The 24887-nt window shown below is 45.8% G+C and overlaps 1 protein-coding gene and 1 long non-coding RNA gene across 2 annotated transcripts; both read left to right on the top strand.

The window, feature by feature from the left end:
• Positions 1-464: 464 nt before the first annotated feature.
• Positions 465-5727, top strand: LOC140216623 (uncharacterized). Its single transcript, XR_011893206.1, has 3 exons — positions 465-580; positions 4046-4129; positions 5649-5727. It is a non-coding gene; the product is annotated as an uncharacterized lncRNA (long non-coding RNA).
• Positions 5728-12564: 6837 nt separating this feature from the next.
• On the top strand, positions 12565-17802 carry LOC140216605 (uncharacterized). Its single transcript, XM_072286981.1, has 4 exons — positions 12565-12699; positions 14176-14343; positions 16029-16163; positions 17695-17802. Exons 1-4 carry the CDS (start codon positions 12565-12567, stop codon positions 17800-17802), a joined length of 546 nt encoding a protein of 181 aa, XP_072143082.1.
• Positions 17803-24887: the final 7085 nt, after the last annotated feature.

Here is a 24887-nt window from a genome sequence, read left to right as displayed (position 1 = left end):
CGATTCAATTAGCGGTTGTCAGTTTGCTTGCGCTCGAGCTGCAAGTGCTGGCATGAAGGCGGGCCAGTGCACGGAAAATGTGTGTAGAAAGTTGACAGGGCCACCCGCCAAAAGTATTCTGCCCCGAAGCCAGGCTATTCCACGCTTGCCAAAGAGGAAATGCCAGCACGTGATCCAAATGCTCAAGCGTTCAATTTAACAGTGGACATCGCTGTGGGCCGTATGGGCAGCCAAACAATATCTACTCGTGAATTTTGTCTCCTTGTTCGTAGTAGTGCGGAACCAAGGAACGTTTAAAAGTACCATGTGTCCTCATCAATAGGCTAGCTAGCTAAGGCTAGCTAGTTGTGTTTTGTCACACGTAGGTGACCACACGTGGCACTTCCGCTTAGCAGAATAGGGACATACTGCGGTCATCATTCTGTTCGTAATAACGTGGTATGGGGCCCTGGTTTTGCAGCGGTCGCGTGGACGTCCACAATGCCTTCATTCTGGGTCCGTCGCTGATGAGTGTGCTGGGAAACATCTGCAGCTTCCATGCGGGTGGCAACATGCAGGCGCTCAGAGGCGTCTCTCTCGCGTAAGTGCAAATGTCCCACTATGGCTGCATTCTCCATGGCCGTACTAGAATGCTGTTCGGGTAGTGCTCAGCTAGGGGACGTATCCGTGTCGCCTACTTCACTCTTTGCCCATCCATCATTTCATGTTGTAGTCTGTTGTCCTTACTGGATCTTTGTTTGGAAGGAAATTCTTCGTAACACCAAGAGCTGATGACTCGAGGGTTCCTTTCTGCGAGTAATAGTTCAGGTGTCCACGTTTGGCGAGAGACTTGCGGCATTCGCCGCAGAAGGTACCGCTCGAGTTAACGAAATTGACCTGAGCAGTAATTTGGGGATAATTGGTCTGTCATACTGGGAAACAGCACCGATAAAAAAGGACATATTTTAGAACCACAATGTAAGAAGATAAGCTTCAACTTCTTTATTTAAGTGCACATCCTTATATGGACTTCATTGCGCATGGCAACTACAGCATGACATCATGTTAAGATGGAGCGATGGTAATAAGACAGAGCACGCCTTTTGTCGAAGAAGCCTTTCCTACATGTCTGACATTTCAAACTTTAATGAACATTTTTATAGAAAAATTACATAGTTGCATATGGTTATCGATTTCCAAGAGCCTATTAGCCTAGCCAGCAATAGCCGATTCGTTTGTTGACAATCAACAGTCCAGTCAAATAAGAGATTGTAATTTTCAATTGGAGACCACTCGGCTTCCTCAAGACAATTTAGCACAACTGGCAGCTATTAGCCCAACGAATGTTTGAGAATCAATTCGAGAAGCTTGCGTATACGTACTCACGTAAACACGGTCAGTTCAAGTCCTCAACCACCATTTCACTGCCTGCAATCTCTCTCATATTACGTATATTTAAGCACAATTTGGGTCACGAAGTGGTGCTGGGGGTTCTAGATAAATTGTTCACTATTATGAGGAATATCGCACAGAAAACATTTAATGCTCCTTTACACTGCTCGTGCCAAAACACAAAGATGTATTTAGTACGTGAATTATTATTATTATTATTATTATTATTATTATTATTATTATTATTATTAATATTATTATTATTATTATTATTATTATTATTATTATTATTATTATTATTATTATTATTAACATTATTTACAACAGACGAGTACTACTACTACCACTACACTAATAGTACTTTGCTAATGCACGGCATTACTCATGTAGTGGCTTCCTATTGTAAGTAAGTGACATATCAAGCCCGATCAAAATAAGTTGGCCTTAGTTAAAATCACGATACGAATTCCGACATCAATATGCACAATCTTCGTCTGCTACTATGATTTACAAGATTAAAATTTATTCTTTGTAATCATCCTAACTGGCGGTGCACTCTATACGTATTTTTACTTCCCAATTTGCAAGCACCATTGCATTCTATATGCACAAATACAAATTACGTACAGAATTATATTCACCCGGTGCGAAGGTCTAATGGGCCGACAAGAAATCACTCAATGACTGTACAAATCTAATGCGGTCTATAATACTCCTATCAATATAATATATATATATCGTATCATAGTATAAAAAACTATTAAATTCTAATGCGAATAATATGGAAACTTTCGCTAAGCCTGAGACTAATGAGTTGGCACTTCCTTAAAGCACCACGTGACCGACCAAGCGTTGCAGTGACGAAGCCACTCGCGTCGCAGGTCGCGCGTGGCACAGCGCTCCGTCTCCGGCTTCACGTGGGCGATCCTGACGCTGCCCGGGGTGCTGCTGGCGCTGGTCACCTGCAGCGCGATCATCTGGTTGGTCTACGTCAGGCCACAGTGAGGCAGCCATTGCACGCGGCATTGTGCGCGGGACGAGGCAGTGTTGTCTTAGTAAACGGACTCTCGCAGATTTCTGCAAGTGTTGCGGCGAAGCTGTTAAAAGACCGAAGGGAAACAAATTTAACTTTAACTAAATTGGTGATGACTCGGCAGTAAACACTACTGCAACGATCTTGCCAATGTTGCTGGGCTGTTCATTGCCTAGCTTTTCTTCTCGTTACTACTACTATTATTAGCAGGCCTTTAGGAGCTCCCAAGCCGACTACGCGTGCCCCTAGTGGTTAGCGGCTATAATGCAAGTCTCATACCGCCTCTGAGATTCTTACGCGCCCCGCGGATGGCCGGAAGCGGTGGCTAATCTCGGAGGTCACGCCGAGGAGTCGCGCAGTCGGCGTTGCACGTAACTTCTGGCGAGCTTATAATGGCGAGCATTTCTTTTTTTCCGGTTCCGCTGTCATGAACGCCGAGATTTCCGAGCCTTTCGCGGCGCACTCACTCGTTCTTCATTTGCGTAATTTTGCACCTAGACTGTTCTGAATCTACATTATCTGAACCTAGGCTTTCTTACACGACCCAAAATTTCGTCGCTGTTGGCCTCTTAAGCGGAGTTCCGCAACGAGCTGAGGCGGCGTGTCGTGATGCGGTCGCCATCGAATGTCGACGTAGAACAGCCAGCAGCGCAGACTACGAGAACATACGTCGGATGTGGCTTACAGTAAAGTACTAAGCTCTGCTATTGCGAAGCGCCCGCTTAAAGCATTAGGTTATAACGAAGGAAATTCTGCCGAACGTTTGCAATGTTTTGGGCAAGGGCAAGCTAGAATAGGAAAACTTCCAAAGGGTACGAGAGCTTCTCTATACAGCTTCGCTCGCATTTATATGTCAATGGTTTGCACTTGCATATGTCTGCGATTTCTTTCTTTTTGCATTGACCAACATTGCTGTGCATCGTATTGACACAGCTGCATGAGTTATAGCTGTTAATAGTAACAGGAATTGTCTTGTGATTGCTGTTACAATTAGCAGTCATAACCCGATTCAATCTCGACTTATGAGCCACTCTGACTAAATCCTCCATGAATAAAGTAATTTTCATAGAAACGTAGCGTGAAGTCAGTACAGCAGCATATGCAGTAATAAATAGCACAACCGCACAGGTAACTGAAAAGCGATTCGCAAAAAAATTCCGATTACGACTAGCAGTTAAAAATTCCTCACACACGAATTATGATCGTTGCTAAACCATCCATCAATACGTAATTTTCATGGGATTATAGTGAGAACGTTGCGGTAAAAAAATGAAGTTCATAAGCATGAATCATTTGTCGGTGTGTAGGAGCTTAGCAGGTGGAGTTTCCAAGATTTCTAGTTTTATTCAAAGAAATCTCTCATTCACTCATCTGAACGTTTGCCAAACCATGAAACATGTGCATTACACATGTGGTTGAATAAAAAGAAACAAAGAAATCGGCGAAGCCCAAAAGTTACACAAGAGTATCGGGAAACGGAAGCCACATAAGTACCTCGGAAAAGATGACACCGAAGTTCTGCGGGTTTTCTAGAGAGGTTTTTATAAAAGGTTAGAGACAGTTAACGCGAATGTTCTGAAATGTCCACAATTCTCGTACGTGTCGGGCGCCAGCAATGTGTCGTCGTCTCCCGTGGCCCAGTGATCCGGAGCCGTACTCGTCGGAGAACCTGGCCGTCAAAAGAGCTGCTCGCGAGAAGCGCGCATACCGGCAGCGGCAGCAGAGGTGAGACCCAGATTACGTGGATTGATAACACGACTGATACAACATGCCGCGTAACACATAGCATGCCGCGTAACATGATATAACATGCCGCGACTGACATAACATGTCGAGTTTTCCATGTGGCTATACAATTTTCTCATTGACACTTTTCATCTAATGATAATATTTGAGAAGTTCAATAAATATTTAACACTAATTATGTAATTAGCTTGAATGCAAAAACTAATCTCAATATCTCCAATCGACGGCAAACAACATTGTCTTGCTTCTGTCCAGCTACCCGGTATTCGCAAATATTTAAATCGTGGTGCGTCATTCTTGGGACACCATGTATATTAATAATTAGATAAACAATAAACGGTCCCTGCCCGTTCGCTAAGTCGAACTAAACTTGATAAATTAGCTTTCCAATGCCTGTTAGTAAGAAAGCGTTTACGTATATTAGGACCTTCAGATCATACGGGTGATGTGGTTCGACTGATTTCAGTATTTACAGCCGTTAACTAGGGCAGTGGCATTTTTCGCCCTCCAAGCGCGGCGGCCTTCATTAATATAAAATAGCCCGCGCCATTATACAAAGCGGGGCATCAATAGCGCTACTCACCCTTGAGTTAGCGCGCCCAAAGGTGCACATTGTCAAACAACAGAATTTTAAACAGCGTGACACCGGACACATAAAAGGGGCATATAGGACCAAAGGCTTACAACCAAAGATTACAGGCATAGACTAACAAATAAATGCTTTATTTAATGAAGTGGCGTGTAAATACTCGAGGAAGGTGACAGGTCACCGAGGGACAGAAACCAGCAGGACATATCTTCTATTTCTTTTGTCACTATACGAAAAGGGACAGAGAGTTGATCCACACCTCCCGCATGTCCCAAATGCTAAAGGTCTCAAAATCTCGCATGTCCGTTATTCGCGCTGCACTTTATAACTACCTCGCGCTTTTCAAAGATCCGGATGCAATCTCAGTTCTGACAACGGGTAGCAAGATGACTGTGCGGAGAGTCATTATGCGATGCCGCATGGTCACGTGGGTGGTCGCTGATACACCTTCGCGTTTGTCCTATATAACAGTGGATGCACGTGAGGGGGGATTTCATATACAACCCGCGTACCGCACCCTTAACGACGAGCATGCCTCATAGAGCAGGGCTGTGTTTTGCTTTGTTTTGGATTAACTCTACGGCATAACGCAATAAATTATTTATTAGGAATAGCAAGAAGTACCCGAACTCGAGGTTTATTAGCGATTTTCATTGTGCCGTGGCACCTTATGATTGATTGAATTTATGGTTTATCAAACAAGCGGTTACGCACATTAGAAGCAGCAGGCCACAGTCTTGAAATTTGTAAACGCCGGGTTAAGGGTACAGGAATTGCAGTCCTTGTCAAACGTTGCCACATTAACGCTGGCGCAACTTGGCTAACGCCAGTGTTATTCTTCATTGCCGCCAATTAAAGGAGTGAAGGCTCACATAATGAGTGCACGTTACACTTTTTTCATGTTCGCAGAGGCGCTCAATTTGCCTGCGCTGCTTACGCGGCGGTATTGGTGGCGACGTACCTGCCTTCATATCTCCTCAACATCGACCACCGGTGAGCCACAAGGCGCGTGTTTAGTCCGACGTAGCGTGAGCGCGTGCGCGCACTCACGCTACGTCACGTTGGTGCCTACAACAGCGTCTATATTTCGACGCACTAGCACAGCCAAAATATCCTGACGCGCCAATATGCTCCGACGTGCGCGACGTCGAGATGGCTAGTGCTTGATCCGCGAGCAGGGTTGCCAGATGGCCCCCCAGAATAAAAGCCAAACGATCTCAAAATGTAGCCCAAAAATAACCGAACTCAAATTTTTCAAAATTGAAGAGTAGCCAAAAACATAGCCTAGACGTTTGATGATCTTCTACGGGTGTCTTATATGTGGTGTAAATGGTGTCGAAATCTCGCCGCGCATTTTCGGCGCCGAAATTTCTTCTGCCGCATGCAACCAGCACAACACTGACCTCAAGATCTACGAAAAAAATTCTCTTGAGAGCTGCCACTCAGACGTGGATTTGTACACCACTCATTGTTACAACGAGCGCAACTATTTCTTTTTCGATTTGCTCATGACGTTATTTGTATTTACCACGATCTTAGTTGACTTTAGTTCAAGCCCCGCTGTACCCGAGGCATTTTGGGGTATGAGTCAAGCAAACTATTGCCAGCTCCAACATTGAGGATCATTCTGGCTGTTCCCGATCACGGGCCCAAGAGTGAGCCCGAGGTCAAGGAATTAAAATACGGATGCGTGCCCTAAGCTTGAGTCATGAAATAAACATTTCTCTTCCGCTCTCTTCTTCAGTTTACTCGAAAGCAGCTCGACGCCGAGTTAGGAAATGCTGCCGCTTAGAGGCACAATCGACTCTGCAGAAAACTTCAATCCTCACGATTTTTTCGTGCGAGGAAGCGGCAGTTGTGACTGCAAGTAGCCTTTCAATGGGAACAAACAGAATGACCCACAACATTGGAGGTGAATTAAAGTTTGTAGTTCTAATTGCCACCTGATTACGGTGCTGGCAAATATACAGGTGGTATTAGTATCGAAAAGAGTTTAACGCACCTTATTTTCAGTGTGACATGAGAAAAAAAGAATAAAGAAATGTAATTCCGCTGGGGAACACACAAAATCGATTTATATGGGTCGCGCATGGCTGTCATGAAGTACAAAGTAAAACCCTTTATCTAAGAAATTGAAGCACTATACATCAAAATAAGAAGTTAGTAAAACTATATATGTACCTTTGTAAACTGACAAGAACTCTTTGCCCAACCACCACTGCGATGTGCGCAAAAATAATTATATAAATAATAATATAATAAAATAATAATAAAAATAATATAATAAATAATAATAATAATAATAAAGTAATTTCCAGCTCATCAGAGCTGGAAAATACGCATGAACAATGTACAATGTAATGACTTGTAAGACAAAGAATTAGAAATTACAATGATAATAAAGTACGTGCTTATAAAAAGTAAGCCATAATTGCAGTTACTCGTACGCACAAAGTTTATAGGGAAGAAAGTTGTCGCAGGAGTACGGTATGGAAACCGACGAGCTATCATCCTGACGCTGGCCAGGCAATCACTGGCCGACCTTTGGTGGGCAATTGCCTTGCCATCTTCACTCTGGACGAACATCGTATTTCATGTATTTACGGAACGTATCATTGTAATAATATGCATCGTTCAAGAAATACCATGAAACAATCGCATCTTTCACGTAATATGTAGCTGCTTGACTAAAACAAAGAACGGGGAAAAAAGACGTTGTTTAGAGTACCGGTTTATTTTTCTCACACTGGGGATTTACGCAACGGGATGAAATATGCAATGTAGCACCATTTGAATTAACTTCCACTGTCACATGGACCATATTGAAATGCCGAGTTGAAACACGACAGAAATGTTCATCTGGCTGAAAATCATTGCAGCAGTCCCCACTCTCTGCCAGACCAAGCTTCAGTTGAAGGAGAGCTTGCAGTGTCTCCTTCGACATAGCGTTTCTCAAATCATTCTTTGTCAACGAAACCTGGCTGAACACGCGTTGGGCGGGTGCGTTCGAAGCAGGCCGTGCAAGTAGGGCTAAAGGTGCGTGCGGAGGATGTGCAATCGCGGACCTCACGCACGATGCAGTCATGACTCTGCATAAATCTGATATTTCTGGGGATTTTTAACTGTTTTCTTCGCCAAAATTGCAACAGTACATTTCTTTCTTTCTTTTTAATTTTTTCATGCGCAACCGTTAACCAGCATGTCAATATAGTTGGTACTATAGCAAGCGACGGATTTCGCCTCGCTTAACCCGAGATATCACTAAGGCTTCCTATATGTTAATTTTGACGCGAAACTTTCGAAAACCGTCAATCAATAATCAAATTTCCTAATAGATGGGCGAGTTGTTTGTGCATGTTCATGTCTAAGAAACCGAGCACGAAATGAAAACGAACGCAAGTGAGAAAAAACTAGAACAATGCTCTTCAGCATTATATTGGCCCCGTTTTATGCCTCAGCATTCTTTGGCAAACACCCCTGGGCCCGTCACGCGAAAAGTGTAATGCTTGAGTCTGCACAAAAATGCGTAATTTGCGAAGTTAAGGCTTTCAATAGTTACAATAGTGTAAACGTAGATGATAGGTATATTTGCGATCAGGAACAATTGAAAGCAAAAAAAAAATGATCTCAAAGAAGACTCATACGGTTACATAGGGCTCCACAGGAAATACATAGGGATGCTTATGGTAGCGGTGGGCAAACTGTAGTTTCCGGTCGCGAAAACCTGAAATTTGGAAGCGGGCCAACTTGAAATATGGAGGAGGGCCTTCTTAAATTTGGAGATGGGCCAACTTGAAATTTGGAGTGGTTTAACTGAAATTTTGGGTGGGCCAACTTAAACTTGGAGGTGGGTCAGTCTGAAATGTGGGGGTGGGTTAAAATAATATTTGGGGTGGACCAATTTGAAATGTGGGGGTGGGCCAACGTAAATTTGGGAGTAACCTAACTTAAATTTCAGGTTGGGCCAGCTTACATTTCAGGGTGGGCCAACTTGAAATTTTAGGGTAGGGAAACTTAAACTTGGAGGGTCGGCCAAGATAAATTTGTAGGTGGGCCAACCTAAGATTTTGGGGTGCGCCAACCGCAATTTGAGGTTGGGCTAAATTCAAATTTTGATTTCGGCCAACATGAAATTAAGTGGTGGCCCAACTGGAACTTCGAGGTGGGTCAACCTAAATTTGGGGGTTGGCTAGCTTGAAATTTGGTGTTGGCCAACCTGAAATTTGGCGGTCGGCCAACTGAAATTTGCAGATAAGCTGACGCATACTTACACAATTCCAGAGCAGTCTCCGCAATTTTTTTTTTTAATTTTATTTTGTATTAGCGATAGACAGTTCATGCGTTTTCAACCATTCATTAGGGAAGAAGTTAATGCTATGTGTACAACTGCATTGCAGTGCTGAAGTATTTTTTTTAGATATCATTATTTTCAGAAACAGTGGAAAATAATCTAGCTAGCTATGTTGAGAAACTATGTAGGTTAATCAAAGTGGTATCTCGTGACCCTGCCGTCATGGTTGGCTCCAAGCGCGAAGCGAAGCTGCCAGCAGGGTTGTTCAGTGTAGAATAAATCAACGTGTTTCATTGCGATAACAAACAAATGGACACTCCAAGGGAATTTTACAGCGCAGCCATAGAGAAAGGATTCAACAAGAGCGGACACTGCTATAGAGAACACTGCAGCGCACCAAGCCGCCCGCATTAATCCCTGAACCAACACTCGATGTTAGTTCCGGGTGCACGCGTTTTCAACGCTAGCTGCAACGCGTTGAACCGGCTGCGATGATAAGCGCTGCACTTGATTTTTTTCTTTTTCTTCTAATGCTCGCCCACGCCCGGTCTTAGTGCGGAATACTTGTGCTGTTAAGTAAAAAAATGATTGCGAACGATCTCTACAAACCTCCTTTGAATATGTGCCTCGTGCAATTTCACGAAGAGGACGCATAACGCCTTGTGAAATGAGGAACTGTTTATTTTACCCTATATAAATGCTCGTTCCGGGCTTTTTGTTCATTCATCCAACGTTGTGGAACCCCGTAAGCAGCAGTAGTTGGCGTACGAAACTCGACCGGATGACGTCAGCTGAAAAAAATTAAATTACTAGCATATGCCCTTTTGGTTTTACCACATATTAGGAATAATGCGTATAGAGGCGAAACGTGCGAAAATGGTGAATGGGCGGCATCACAAACAAGAGCATTTTGCTTTTACACACGCGGCGTAGAAAATATCCGACTCATTCCAAACAGTGCCATGCGTACCACGAAAACATCCGATTTGCAAGCATTCCCCCATTCACGAGCCTTATTTTCTGCACTTTAAAAAAATAATCTAATGGGCGACTGCGCGTTTCAAGAAGAAGATGGCTTCAATCGACGCGATAGTACGCTACGTATACACACAGATAGCCACAACACAGGCTCTCAAACAGACAATGTTGGATGCTCGCAAAATTCCTTCTACTCCCACTTAAGACAAATTCTTGGGTGAAAAACCTGTTTTCAGTCCCTCGGAACACAGAATTTTCGAGTTACAAATTCCTGTTGTTTGAGCTCTGTGGGGTTATCTTTTGCACGTTCTGCCAGCGCAAGCAACACACTCCCGTGTTATCACTCTTGGCAATCGATCATCGCGTTTTCGACAAGCGCGAGTACCGAAAGAAGGCATATCTTGTGGCGGGGCCATAAAAAAGCGTCACAAACTTGTCCCACTAAGACTCGGTACATGCCAAACTAATTTCATAACCACGGCCGAGCTTCATTTCGCTGCGTTACGACAGATGCGACGAGTGTGCCTCAAAATTAGCCCAAGAGATAAAGAAATTATTTGCAATTATTTTGAGGGTCAGAGAAAGCGTCACGAACTTGTCCCAGTAAGATTCAGTACACGGGAAAAAACTGCTTCACGTGGCCGAGCTGGTTTCCTCTGCATCACAACACCAGGCGATGCGAGCGCGCCCAAGAACTACCGATATTAGTAACAACAATGAGGGATTCACAGAAAGCGTCGCAAACATCTCCAGTACCGAGTCATTAACTCAAATCAACTGCGCCAGAATAGTTGAGCTTTTTTTGCTAACTGCGTCACAAGTGCAGAAGGAGCGCAAGAATATGCCGGGAGCCCACGATACATGGCTAAATCCAAAAAAAGAAGAACAGGCAGACGGGTCGCGAACGCTCACATGCGCAGCCGGCCTCGCTCGCGTCGCCAGCGTGTCTGACGCATGACGCATACATCTGGCGCGTCACTGGCGTAACCTAATTAAGTGTAACTTAACTTATACGCACATATTTGTACTTTTGCCGAGAAGAGTAGAAAAAATAAAACAATATCTGTTAACTTCATTTCAAATTATTTTTTGCCGACTCTCGCGGCAGCAAACGGTTGTCATTAATATTAGCGTGACGTGCTTCTTGTTGCCAGTTTTCGCCGAGTGTCCCCTCTTGCTGAAATCCATTCAATATGCTGCAGCTCTTAGGCGCCCGTTCCTGCGTTGGGCGTCGGCGTAGCCGAGCAAACGAGCATAGCGAAGGATGAAAAAGCGAACACGGAGCCCAGCGGGGAATGAAAGACTGCGATAGCGAAAAGAGCGCGAGGAGGAAAGCGGAGGAGTAGGTTGCAGCGGTGTCATGAGGCGGAATGCGTAATGCCGCGCAAGGCGGGCTCAACGGCGACTACCGCTACGAGATGGCACCAGAGTAGCATGCCGTCGTCTGCTCACCAATGTCAAGCGGCGAGCGCGTCCACCGATACCACATGCGGAAACAAAGCACTGCATGAGCGAAGGTCTGTCCGCGGCGGCTGCTGTGAATCGCGCCCACACGTCACCCACGCGCTTCCTCTCGCGGTTTCCTGCGATTAGCGAGGCAGTCGCGCTACACTTCACTCTGTTTGCAATGTGCCGCACGACACGGATTGTCTGCGCCAGTCAATATATGGCTAAATGTAAACATGTGTACAGCTGCGCTCAAATTTCGAATTAAGGAGTATCGTAATCGCCATTATTTCTTTATTACGGGATCGGCTTCTTTATTGGTATAATCAAATTGTCTATCGACCGAGGGAAACGCGTTCTCTGCAACTGGTTCGTAACTGATTTCAATGTATTGGCGCCAAGGATTTATATTACAGGAAAGCCGATAGCAGTTTCCTTGAGTAGGTGAGCCCGTTACGCTCACAAACGTTCGCATGCAGTTCGCGTTTTCCCCATCATATACGACGCCACAGCGATGGAGCCATGCGCAAGGGGAGAGAAGTAGCATGCAAGTGTTCACACGCGGGATTTCACGTCAACGCGAAATCGCATCCGCGCTACCTCGACTCCATTTCACGTAATTCACGTCCAAGCAGCGGCTATTACGCAGCGCCGGCGCCTCTTCTTAAAGGCGGGTGTTGGCGGGAACAGATGAAGCAGGGAAGAGTTGATGATGCTCAGAAAGGTGAAGCGTGAGCAGATTGCCCGAGTGTTGAGTCGAGTGAGTCAGTTTGGAATCGATGTGGCGAGGGTGAGACACTAAGAGACATATAAAGGACCGTGACCACTTGGTACTAGGCAAGGCGTAGTGCACAGATGAACGTGGGCAGCCCAATGTGTATGTTTAAGATGAGACATCGAAATGTCAGTTGCTTGGCGTAGCACCTCACTCGCGGTTGCCGTGGACCTCTCGCGCTTCCACGTCTCCATAGTATTTGTGCTGTAATGCACTGACATTTTCCCCGCTCAGTAACCCCTACGTGAACACTAACTGTAAACAGAAAACGCAATAATAGGTGCTCAAATGCATGGGCCACATGCAGGGTGGCTCTACTTAGTGCGCTGACGTCGATGATGCTCGCCACGAGCTTGGTTACGTCATGCCTGGAAGCTGCATTCGACTTCGTCCGGCAGATCTGGCAAGTGGTGCCGTGGAGCATCCTCTTGTTCATCGGGGCCACCCAAGTCTCGTCGAAGCTACTGCAGGTATACGCACGCACGCACCCACGCACACGCACGGACAGACAGACAGAAAGACAGACAGACAGATACCAAGCATTCGCCTAAAGTATTTCTTGTTCATTATAGTGGTTTGTTGAACCCAACGTTTCCTTCGCGTATAGCTGGGTGCTGATCTCTTGAAACTGCATTGCTTATCGTTAACCGCTGGCATAGCGCTAGCAACACCCAGGGAGAAGTACTGCAAACAATGCAGGATGCCACAATCTCGGCAGTGCCCACCACTTGCACTCTTCGTCCCGTAATTTCGCCACCAAGACACAAGCCGCGGCGGCCACTACGCCGGTGTCGGCGACCTATGACGACGCATTCTTCGCTATCTGGATGAAGCGCTGCCGTGTCGTCGCTTTGTGGTGCTTTCTGGTTATTCTGACGATTTTTCTCGCGATTTATAGCTCGAGCACACTCCCGGTTACAACTTCGACGCCCCCAAGGTGTGAATTAAAGAGTATTCCTTACAAGTAGATAAACGTGCTAATTGTAAAGGGGCATCTGATTGCTGCATAGCGTGATCACAATCAAGGGCGTAAACAACCGGTGAAGTTTACGCAAGGATTCGTAAATCCATGCCAGTTAAGCTGCCGAGCGTCTCCACCGATCTTGTGCTTTGCTTTTAAAGGCGAAGATTTTTCTTTGCAAGCCTTTCCGGGTTTTTGTGACCAAGACTGCTGCTGCGTAGCTGTCCTCTAGCCGAATAGGCCAACCAATCACAGAGCAGGAAGCGCGCCTCTGCATTCCACGACCAGATGGCGCTCGCCTCCGTGCAACCGCGAAAGCCAACGTCCGTAACGTTGTCTAGTTATGTTGGCGCAGGCGGCGGCGAAGGCCATGCGGAGCACAAAAAAAAAAGAACCAGAAGGCTTGCCTTCGTACGTCCGCGGCAGCCTGAATAAAGCCTTACGTGTCAATTGGTACGGACATTCGATAAACACAAACTCGTGTTTCGGCTCTTTATGCACGCGCACTAAGCTGCGCTGTATATAGATGCCAACTTGTTGCATTTGCTGCATTTTTTAACAGCTTTAGAGTTGTAATGACAACATTGTAAGCTGCGCGCTAACCTCGCCGTGGCACCGCGGTTGTATGGCGCTTCACCATTTTGCACCTTGTCTAGGTGGGGAAGTTATCCTGCAGAACATGCCATATGTTTACTGTCGGCTTTAGTCCATCACTCACACGCTCGTCCGCAATCTTCAGTAATAATAAAACTGTAATACAAAATAATAATACATTGCACTTGCAGCATGTAGACCACTTTCGGCATGCTGCGCGAGGCCTGCAAGATATTAATAAGATGGCCTTTTATTTCCTTTTAGGGAGCATGCGAAAAAGAAGAAAGCCTTTGAACTAATGGTCAAACTAATGGAGGCTCATTCCCATCTCTGATTGCCGGATGTGTAAGGAATTTCAATGGCTACCGAACCATTAGTGAAACCTCCGCAGGTCTATGATATCCCACACGAGGTCTTCAAGCTGGTGTCCACTTCCTTCTGGGAGGAGTGCACCGCGGTCGAGGCGCAAGTCATGCTGGCCATCGCCAGCTCGGTGATGGCCGAAACTGCGGGCCAGCGGGTGCTCGTCCAAGTCATGGCGCCACTCGTGGTGAACATCGTGAGTGGAATGCAGTGATCACGAGAGCGTCATCTACACGTCTGGGCACACCCGGCGACGAGCACGGGTTAAGCGGAGTGTGCCTCAGGGGTCATGCAGCAGCGCACGATTTGTGAGATCAGGGCTGCATTATAGCTGCATGCATCCTTATACCTGATATAGATTCATCTCGCAACAAGTTTCCCTACGCCACCGCTGCCGCAAGGGATGTCCGTATAGTAGCAGTCCTAGCGGACTGAAGGGCAACTTCAGTCCTGGCAGACTGCAGGATTGCAGGACTCCGCTAGGACTGCAACTGCAGTCCTAGCGGACTGAAGGGCAACTATAGGAGTATATAATTCGACGGTCGAGTTTCTTATAAAAATTACTAGAGGTAACATTGGCGCTAGTGAGAGCTTCAAGTATGGTGGTTCAGCCAGCACGAGAATGGAGGCTAGCTGATGTAGTCGTCTTGAGTTGTTCTTTCTGGGATCAAAAGGCTTTCTGACTCTGCAAAATGATTATCTAAATTAAATTTTGCCTTAAAAATGACATGATTTGCAGTGATCGTGGCTGAGGTCTCAGATACTGTGTGCATTATTTGTGCGTTTAGAAAAATAGCATTGTTTCAAAATTTAGACCAATCGAGAAAAATGAAGTGTAAAGTGAACAAAGCCACAAGAAGTCTGAAGGCATAAGCATGAAAATCAAACAAATTTTCGTGTACTAACTATTATTTCCATACAAGCTGAACGATCTCAGCGCTAAAGTTGCCTCTAGTAATTTTAGTAATACACGGTATGAGTTAGACCACGTGGGTTAGTTAGACCATGGTCTCCGAGATTTGCGGCACGCGTTGAGAAAAGCGTGCTCCTCCGAAAACCAAAACAAGGAGGGGGCGAGAGAGAGAGAGAGACAGTGAAAGCCCACCATCCATCCCACTGCTCTTCGTGAAATATTTCCTTTACGAAGAGACCATCGGTATATGAAAGCACTGCCCCACGTGATCAGCAAGATCGAGAGTAGTGCAGTCACCCAATACGCGCACCAATAAAGCCGCGATGCCGAGGTGTGCGGACGAAGGAGGCACGTCACGGGATAGCTAGACGGACCCTTTGTCCTCGTCCTGTAGTCTCCTTTCGCATCGTTCGTATCCATTTCCTTGCCTTCGTCTTGCTCAAGCACAACCATATCTCGGAAATTCGTCAGCCATGTCGGTGGAGCTTTTGTTCCTCGAGTGGATGTGATAACAATCATAAAAGGATCGAGTGAGTTGACAGCGGACGTGCGAACATTCCGTGCTCGACGGAATTAGCTCAGGTCGGCCACACATATTTCTTGATCACCCGCATTTTTTATGTTTACGGAAAATAAAATAAGCAAACGATAAACATGTTGACGGAATCATACTAGCGGCTCCGAAAGGCGACGCGACAATGCATCAGTGCGAAAAAGAAAGAGACAGAAACAATAAAAGACGGTCAGAAACTCGGAGTAATAGCAAACGACGACGCATGACAGCGACGGCGGTTTGCATGATGGCGTCCACTTTTGTGTGCCGTTAGTTCATTGGCTGTTCACATCAACAAAAGCAAAAGCAAAACCATGTATAGAGAGATAAAAAGAAGGGAGGTGGATGCATAATGCTTCCCGATCAAGAATATGTGTACCTCTGTGTGATCCTGCCACGTGATCCCTCTCCGCAGGCAGAGGTACAGCGCGTCCACCCGACGTATTACGCGATTCCGGTGATCGTGGGCGCCTCGTCCAACGTCATCATGCCGGCGTCGGCCCCGCTCGCCCTGCTGCACGAATTGGCGCGGGTGTCCTTCTGGAGGCTGGTACGTGTCCCACTTCCCACGCGGTTCACCGCAATTCCCTTAAACGGGTACTGGGTGTTACCACAAAAAAAGCGTTTTGTTTTGGTACCTTCGTGGCATGCATAGCGGTGTATACCTGGTAAATTACACATTCCAGAGCGCAACGAATAATTACGTTATCTTTCAAAGACCGATCTAACTGTGCGGAATATGCGGCGCGATCTCCCCAGGAAATGAGTGTAGGGGGAGATCTTCATAGTATGCATGGTACCCTTTGCAGTTGTTTATCTCTTAAATTACGGCTGTCTTCGTTTCAAGGGTACAGTATAATCTTCATTGGTAATGGTCACAGAGATCATCATCTCTACAACACTGTGCACTATATGACAATTCCCCAGTGGGCAATTCCTGCCCTAATTTTCTTTTATTTACGAAACACAAGAATGGCAGTAAACATAAATTTGCTGGGTAGATAGTCATTGTGTGTGTCGTATTCTTTGCAGTTGCTTATCCCTTAAAGTGCAGCAGCCTTGGCTTCAAGGATACAGTAAAGGCTTCATAATTCATTATTACAAAGAATGTTATGTACTATGTCAGAATTCCGCAGTGTAGAGTTGCCGCCCCAATATTTTTACAGGGAAGCTGTTAATGGCTACTTTCCCCACTGTCGGGTCCGCGTGTAGAAAAAAAAAAAAAACCAAGAGAGTGCAATGCGGGGCCGACCCACGGCGGAGCTGCAGTTCGCCATTAAGGGGTCCACATACACATCTTCGCGGGTCATCCTCCTTCACAGAATGGAAGGGCACTGAGTATATTTAAGTTAACGATATTGGGCAGTTATAGTAAAGAAACGGCAGCATATCCAACGAGTTAGAATCGCTATACAGCGAAGCTTTGTTTGAGTGCATAAAGGTTCGATACAGTGTCTCTTGTCCCCAGAAATTGGCAAGTAAAGGTGTCCCCACAAAGTGACAAGGAAAGGTTTATTCAGGCGCTGTGTAGAGGCTAATGCAATGATGCCGCTACCGGTGCAGCGGACGCGCACAGGCAAGCTTTCTGGTTCCTTTTTTTATCGGCATGGCCGGCGCCGCTGCTATCACAGATGTGGGGAGGCTAGCGCCATCTGGTGGAGGTACAAGGAACCCAGCGGCGGTGATGTCGTGCGCGTCCACCACTGTGTTGGGTCTTGCCTATTCGGCCAGGGAACAGCCACGTCGCAGCCCTCACGGTCGCGAAAACTGGGCGAGTTTCGCAACTAAAAGCTTCGCTTTTCAAACTATATGCCGCCCTAAATCGAAATTATGCTTCCTAGAGTCGGTAAAACCCAGCTTTCTCTATAGTGCAGCAAATTTCATTCAAGTTCAAATCCGTGCATCTGTCAAAAGTGGTGAGAGCATTTCCGCCTGTCACAGGCATTTGAACAGGAAAATCGGGAGTTAGCGCCGGGTAATTCTTCCTCCTAACTGGTCATATATATATATATATATATATATATATATATATATATATATATACACTGATCAATCCTCCTCCTCCTCCTCTTCTTTTTCAGCTTCTGTTTGGCTTGCTCGCGAAGGCCATCGTCCTGAGCATGGTCATCGTGATGGTGAATGTGGCGGACATGTACGGCATTCCCAGCGCCCAAACGACTCCGGAATGAGCCGCTACCTTTCACGGATTCATATATTTCGTTTTCGCCCCCAACTGCCATTTGCTACGTCGTATTGAGGAACGCAGATTTTAGCGCATGAACTGTACACAACTATAACTGTTTTCTCTGTTACTGTGGCAACTTCGCAACCAGCCTTTTTCGGACACTCGCCGTTAATGCATCAGCGCCCCACACCCGTCCTCAATCTACTCGTTTATGTGCGTGTTATATTAGTCTTTCCCCCAGTGCTGTTAAACAGTCTGTTTCTGTCTCCTTGGCGTTCTCTCCTTTTCTTCTTTCTTTCTTTCTTTATTTTGGTTCAGTTGGACATTCGGTTTCTTTTGAATGTGAATCGATGTTTTCTGGACCTCGTTTATTATTTATTCTTTGTTACTGCACATAGTGAATATAGCCATCGGCTCATCATGAGCTCTGCGTACATTACCACACACTGTGCATCAGGACTGGCGACCTGGACCATCTTTCCTCGAGTCTGCTCAGCGAGGGAGTCTGATGTTGCAAGCCAACTTGCTCTATCGCATTAAGGAAGCGAATCATACGACTTCCTGCGATGCTGCAGCGGTGAAGACAATGTTACCAGGGGCAAGAGGTCTCATCACCGCAGCATGGTAACTATATATTCCTACGCGAGACACCTATGCCACCAGCATGGACTACCGATGTGTTGCATTGCAGTTGTGGTAAACTGTGTATTACGGCGCAGTCCACGTTAAAGTATAGTGTGCGGTGAGAACTGGATCTTTAGCGCACGCATATATATTCTTGTCCTACGTGATCGTGAGGCATGGAAGTACATAACCGGGACTTGAACTTGAAGCTGGAATGTCATGCGCACGCGTTATGCCCCAGATGCTTTCCCTGCAGAGAAGCATTTTATGCCTTTAACGCCTCAAGGAACCGTTCACGAAATAAAAAAATATTACGCATTTCAGGCCGCACAAAGTGGTGGCAGGGTCATTTCACCTAATAAAATTTAGTTTGCGTTGTCCCCAGGGGTAGCGCGGTGCGAGTGTCTTGTCTGAAGGGTTTCTTGTGTGTGCGGGCCGAACACTCGCTGCCAGCGACCGCATGTTTTAACGTTACAAGGGAATGCACAGCCAAGGTCTCTACACAAGTGACAATGGCACACACAAATGGTCTGCGGCAAGTTCTCGAAACGCCGCCAGACTGTCGCACAACTTTGGCACGCAGTAGTATCGAGTACAAATGAATTGTGGTGGCTGTAAAACTAGGTTGTTTACTACTTGGTTTTCGTAATAATGCCGTCACAAGCTTTAAATTGAAGTGAACTCGAGCTTTTCGGGATGGCGGCCCTTAAGAGATCACCCCCTATTTGTTTTATTTAATCATAAAAAAGCCAGAAATGAAGCGAAAAATTCTGTAAGTGTGCACTTCCACGAATCTCGTTCGACCCAATCATGACGCCGGACCTCGGACTCGACAGGCGACAAGATGCAGACTGGTGCCACTACCCCTGCCGCTCTCCGTTAGTCGAACGATCCAAACTTTCGGAGCACGTATCTCGATTTCGATAGAAATAAAGGCCGCAGGTCGGCCATCTTGGCTGACGATAAGTGACGCGAGGGAATGCAATGGCTGTGCTCATATGGATCATTCAAGGGTCATCGGCGTAGGGAGTAATAATCGAAAGTATCTGGTATATAGGCGAAGGCACGTAAAGGCAGTGGAGAAGGAGAATGTGTCACGAAGTAGGAAGAGCGTAGAGCTGGACGCAGTCAAGGCTAGCGCTCGCTGTCGGGCTATTGGTACATGACTAGACTGGGTCTGAGGCGGAAAATAAGACACTAAGCGTAGTTGTGATCGTAACTGATTTAAGTAACCGACGCTTGAATACATATAAGCTGCAGATATGCGCATATCAAAAGAAGCCAACAAACAGACACCAAGGACAACACGGGAAATTATTTGTACTTAGTAATTGAATTAAAGAAATTGTACATTAATTGAATTCAAAGTGGATGAAAAAACTTGCCGCAGGTGGGGAACGATCCGACGTCTTCACATTACGCGTGCGATGCCCTACCAGTTGATCTATCGCCGGCGCCGTCTTCCCATCCACTTTCTGGGGTATTTATGTGTTACTACTAAGCACAGCCTGGGAGTGATAGCCAGCGCCACCACTCGCAAACCATAGCGGCGGATGTGGAACATCCTTTTCTGCCACAGGCATCACGAGTACGTGATCTTTTTGGGTGAAGGCAGCTGGTGAATAAACCTATACACGTACTACCTGAAGGCATCAGTGTTGCCGGATTAGAGGCCCTCGTTATGTAATGAACGAGAAGAAAGGGCGTTAACCAAGGGGCCCGATTTTATGAATCATATAAGAAGCCAACAAACAAGGACACCAAGGGCAACACAGGGGGAATTGCTCGTACTTACTAATTGAAGTAAGGAAATTATACATTAATGGAATTCAAAGTTTATGCAGAACACAACTTGCCGCAGGTGGGGAACAATCCCACGTCTTCGCATTACGCGTGCGATGCTGTGCCAATTGAGCTACTGGGGCGGCGTCTTCTACTCAACATCCCATCCCGCAGCGCTATGTGTGACCTCGTGTCAATGCGTGCGTGGTCATGCGTGCGTGTCAATTCGTGTGTGGTCATGTTCCTGTATTGACTGTCAAACAACCAAGGTGACCCGTCACACTATTTCGCCACACCACGTTCCTACCTTCCGACCAGCGCTTGGACCATATAGACATAGTTGGTCCATTTCCTCATCCTCGCGTCTACTCATATATTTTGGCTATAGAGGACTGTTTCACACGGTCGCCCGAAGTGGTCCCCATCGTCGTCATCACCGCAGGCAGTGGCACGCGATTTTTTTCTGCATGGATTTCACGTTTCGGATGCCCAGCCATTGTAACGACAGACCGGAGAGGGCAGTTTTATTCTTCACTATTTGCTGCACTTGACCGCATTCCGGATGTGAACTATTGCCGCTACTGCTTACAATCGGTCCGCCAATGGTATGGTCGACAGTCTTCAGCGGCAGCTCAAGATGGCCCTTGCAGCATACCGGGATCGTGAGCACTGGACCGACCACTTTCCGTTCGTAATGCTTGGACTTCGGGCTGTCCTCCGCCGGGACATTTGGTGCTCTACGACAGAACTGGTTTATGGCGCCCCTCTACGTCATCGCGGTGACCTCTTCACCACTACCTACAACGTAGAGAGTATAGCACGCCACACCGAACTCTCACTCGAGCTCAAGCGGTTACACTCAGAATGCTACAAACGGACATACCATACGCAAAACAGACTACACCATTACATGCCTGAGCTCTACGACAAGTCTTATTGCACAAATTCCAATACATACCTTAACGTCTATCATTTCCTCTGGCCGTGCTCGCAAGCTCACATAAACTCCGAACCGGACAAGCGCAAGTTTGAAAAAGCAATCCGGAACGAAGAACTCGCTTCCCAACTCTGCGCCGTCCAGCAGGTCCACGACGCCGCCAGGAAACTCAACCTCCCGGTTCCGTCGTGGGAGACGCCCACTCCATGAGAGCCCAAAGCTCTCGTGGCCTGCAGGACCTTGAATAAAGTTGATTTCCTTCTTTCCTTCATCACAGAGAAGACAACTCCTCAACACGAACCTTATTTTCAACGCATTCGCGACTACTTCCGCGACTTCCAGCCCGTCCAGCCTAGGTAAGCCAGGCAACACATATTCGAGCACCCTGACCTCGCGACCGCCACAGATGTTTTTCTTAGGCGAAATGGTGTCCAGGCACCTATAACGCCGGCCTACGACGGGCCCTTTCCGGTTCTGCGCCGTTCCACTAACACTTTTGTCATTGCGTCGCAGGGACATGAGGAGACACTCCCTGTAGACTGCCTCAAGCCGGCCTGCGAGGATATACCGATCACCCATCTACATCTCCAGAACATGCATTCCTCAGAGCTTTACCTTCCCTTACAACCTCAAGAGCGTGAGCGTCGCGTCCGTTTCACGCTTGCGGTGTAGCCGGAGGGCCCTGTAGCTCCCACAACTGCTACGATGCCAGGAGACGCTCACAGCAAGAACAACAAAGGAAATGATGGTGGTAGTGGGGCGTAGGCTCCAGTGCCGCCTCTGCAGCTTACGTGTGACTGGTTATTCCTTTCGTGCTCTACAAGCTCATTCACGAAGGCAACGAAGGTTGCCCGGAGATGAAATTCCAAAAGTGTTAAAAAGCTTTCCACCTGAATCTCCACCGGCTGTTAAGTCATTCGTTGTGCACTTTTGTACATGTTTTGGGCTGAGATGTAGTGACGCTTCGGAGAAGATAAAAATTTCAGGGTCTCTTAAGATCTCTCTTAAGAGGTGAACTTCGAAAGCCTACTCTTCCTCATCTTATCATTCGCCTATTTCTCTTTGCCTCTTCACATCCTCTTCTTTGTTGTAGTCATTGCTGCTCACTACTAAGCATTTTTAGTCATTTGTAACCAATTGGGGTCATTACGAGCCGTCGTTAGACATGTTGGTCATATCATAGTCATTAGTAGCCATTTCAGTCATCGTTAGTCATTACTAGTCATTACTAAGCATATTTATTCATTTCTAATCAATTGTAGTCATTACAAGGTTTCTTTAGACATATTGGTCATTTCGTAGGCATTACTGGACATTACAAGTCATTTCAGTCATTATTAGTCATTACTGCTCACTACTAAGCATTTTTCGTCATTTATAATCAATTGTGGTCATTACAAGCTGTCGTTAGACATGTTGTTCATACTTTAGTCATTACAAGCCATTTCAGTCATTATTAGTTATTACAGGTCACTACCACGCATTTTTAGTCATTTCTAATCAATTGTAGCCGTTACAATTGGCTTTTAGACATATTAGTGACTTCGTAGTCATTAGTAATTACAAGCCATTTCAGTCATTATTAGTCATTACTAGTAATTACAAGTCATTTCAGTCATTACTACTCATTACTGCTCACAAGTAATCATTTCTGGTCATTGGTAATCGATTGTGGTCATTACAAGACGTCGTTAGACATATTAGTCAGTTCGTAGTCATTAATAGTCATTGCAAGTCATTAGTAGTCATTTTAGTAATTACTACTCATTGCTAGACATTCCTAATCAATTGTAGTCATTACAAGCCGTCGCTAGACATATTGGTCATTTCGAAGTCGTTAGTAGTCATTACACGTCATTACTAGTTATTTATCGTTACTACCATTATTAATCTCTACCAATCTCTATTATAACGTTATCATTCACTAACTGTGACGATCAGTCATTTTTAATTCTGTCTTTAATATGTCTTCATATGGAGTGATGAAGCACTTCTATCTAATGGCTACGCTCAGAATACGTCGCCACCGTCTTGTTTCACCTTAATAAGAGGTACAAATTGAAGGTCGTACAGGTCTACGCGCCTACATCCAGTCATGATGACCAGCAAGTCGAAAGCTTCTATGAAGGCGTGGAATCGTCGACGGGTAAGGCCAAAACAAAATACACTATACTGATGGACGACCTCAATGCCAGGGCAGGCAAGAAGCAGGCTGGAGACAAGTCAGTGGGGGAATATGCCATAGGTTATAGGAATAGCAGGGGAGAGATATTAGTAGAGTTTGCAGAACGGAATAACTTGCGGATAATGAATACCTTTTTCCGCAAGCGGGATAATCGAAAGTGGACGTGGAAGAGCCCGGATAGTCAGACTAGAAATGAAATAGACCTCATACTGTGCGCTAACCCTGACATCATACAAGATATGGACGTGCTCGGCAAGGGGCGCTGCAGTGACCATAGGATGGTAAGATCTCGAATTAGCCTAGATTTGGGGAGGTAACGGGAGAAACTGGCACGTAAGAAGCCGATCATTGAGCTAGCGGTAAGAGGGAAAGTAGAGGAATTCCGGATCAAGCTACAGAACCGGTATACGGCTTTAACTCAGGAAGAAGACTTTATTGTTGAAGCAATGAACGACACTTATCAGGGCATCACTAAGGAGTGTGCAAATAGAAGTTGGTGGTAATTTCGTTACACAGGATACCGGTAAGCTATCGCAGGAGACGAAGTATCTGATTAAGAAACGCGAATGTATGAAAGCCTATAACCCGACAACCATAATAGAAGTGGCAGAACTTTTCAAGTTAATCAACAAGCGTAATATAGCTGACACAAGGACGTATAATATGGATAGAATTGAGCATGCTCTAAGGAACGGAGAAAGATTAAAAGCAGTGAAGAATAAACTAGGAATAGACAAGAATCCGGTGTATGCGCTAAGAGACAAAGCCGGCAATGCCATCACTAATATGGATAAGGTAGTCCAAGTAGCTGAGGAGTTCTATATAGATTTGTACAGTAGCAGTGGCACCCACGATGATAATGGAAGAGTGAACAGTCTAGACGTATTTAACATCCCACAAGTAACGCCGGGAGAAGTAAAGAAAGCCTTGGGAGCTATGCAAAGGGTGAAGGCAGTTGGGGAGGATCAGGTAACAGCAGATTTGTTGAAGGATGGTGGGCAGAATGTTCTAGAACAACTGACCACTCTGTATACGCTATGCCTTATGACCTCGAGTGTGCCGGAATCTTGGAAGAACGCTAACATAATCTTAATCCATAAGAAAGGGGTCGCCAAAGACTTGAAACATTATAGACCGATCAGCTTACTGTCCGTTGCCTACAAATTATTTACTAAGGTAATCGCAAATAGAATCAGGAACACCTTAGACTTCTGTCAACCAACGGACTAGGCAGGATTCCGTAAAGGCTACTCAACAATAGACCATATTCACACTATCAATTAGGTGATATAGAAATATGCGCAATATAACAAACCCTAATATATAACTTTCTTTGAATACGAGAAGCGTCTGATTCAGTCGAAACCTCAGCAGTCATGCAGTCATGCAGGCATTACGGAATCAGGGTGTAGACGAGCCGTATGCAGAAATACTGAAAGATATTTATAGCGGCTCCAAAGTCACCATAGTCCTCCATAAAGAAAGCAACAAAATCCTAATAAATAAGGGCGTCAGGCAGGTAGATACGATCTCTCCAATGCTATTCGCAGCGTGTTTACAG

This window comes from Dermacentor andersoni, chromosome 3 (genome assembly GCF_023375885.2).
Source record: "Dermacentor andersoni chromosome 3, qqDerAnde1_hic_scaffold, whole genome shotgun sequence".
Lineage (NCBI taxonomy): Eukaryota > Metazoa > Arthropoda > Arachnida > Ixodida > Ixodidae > Dermacentor > Dermacentor andersoni.
This window is presented reverse-complemented; position numbering and strand designations above follow the sequence as displayed.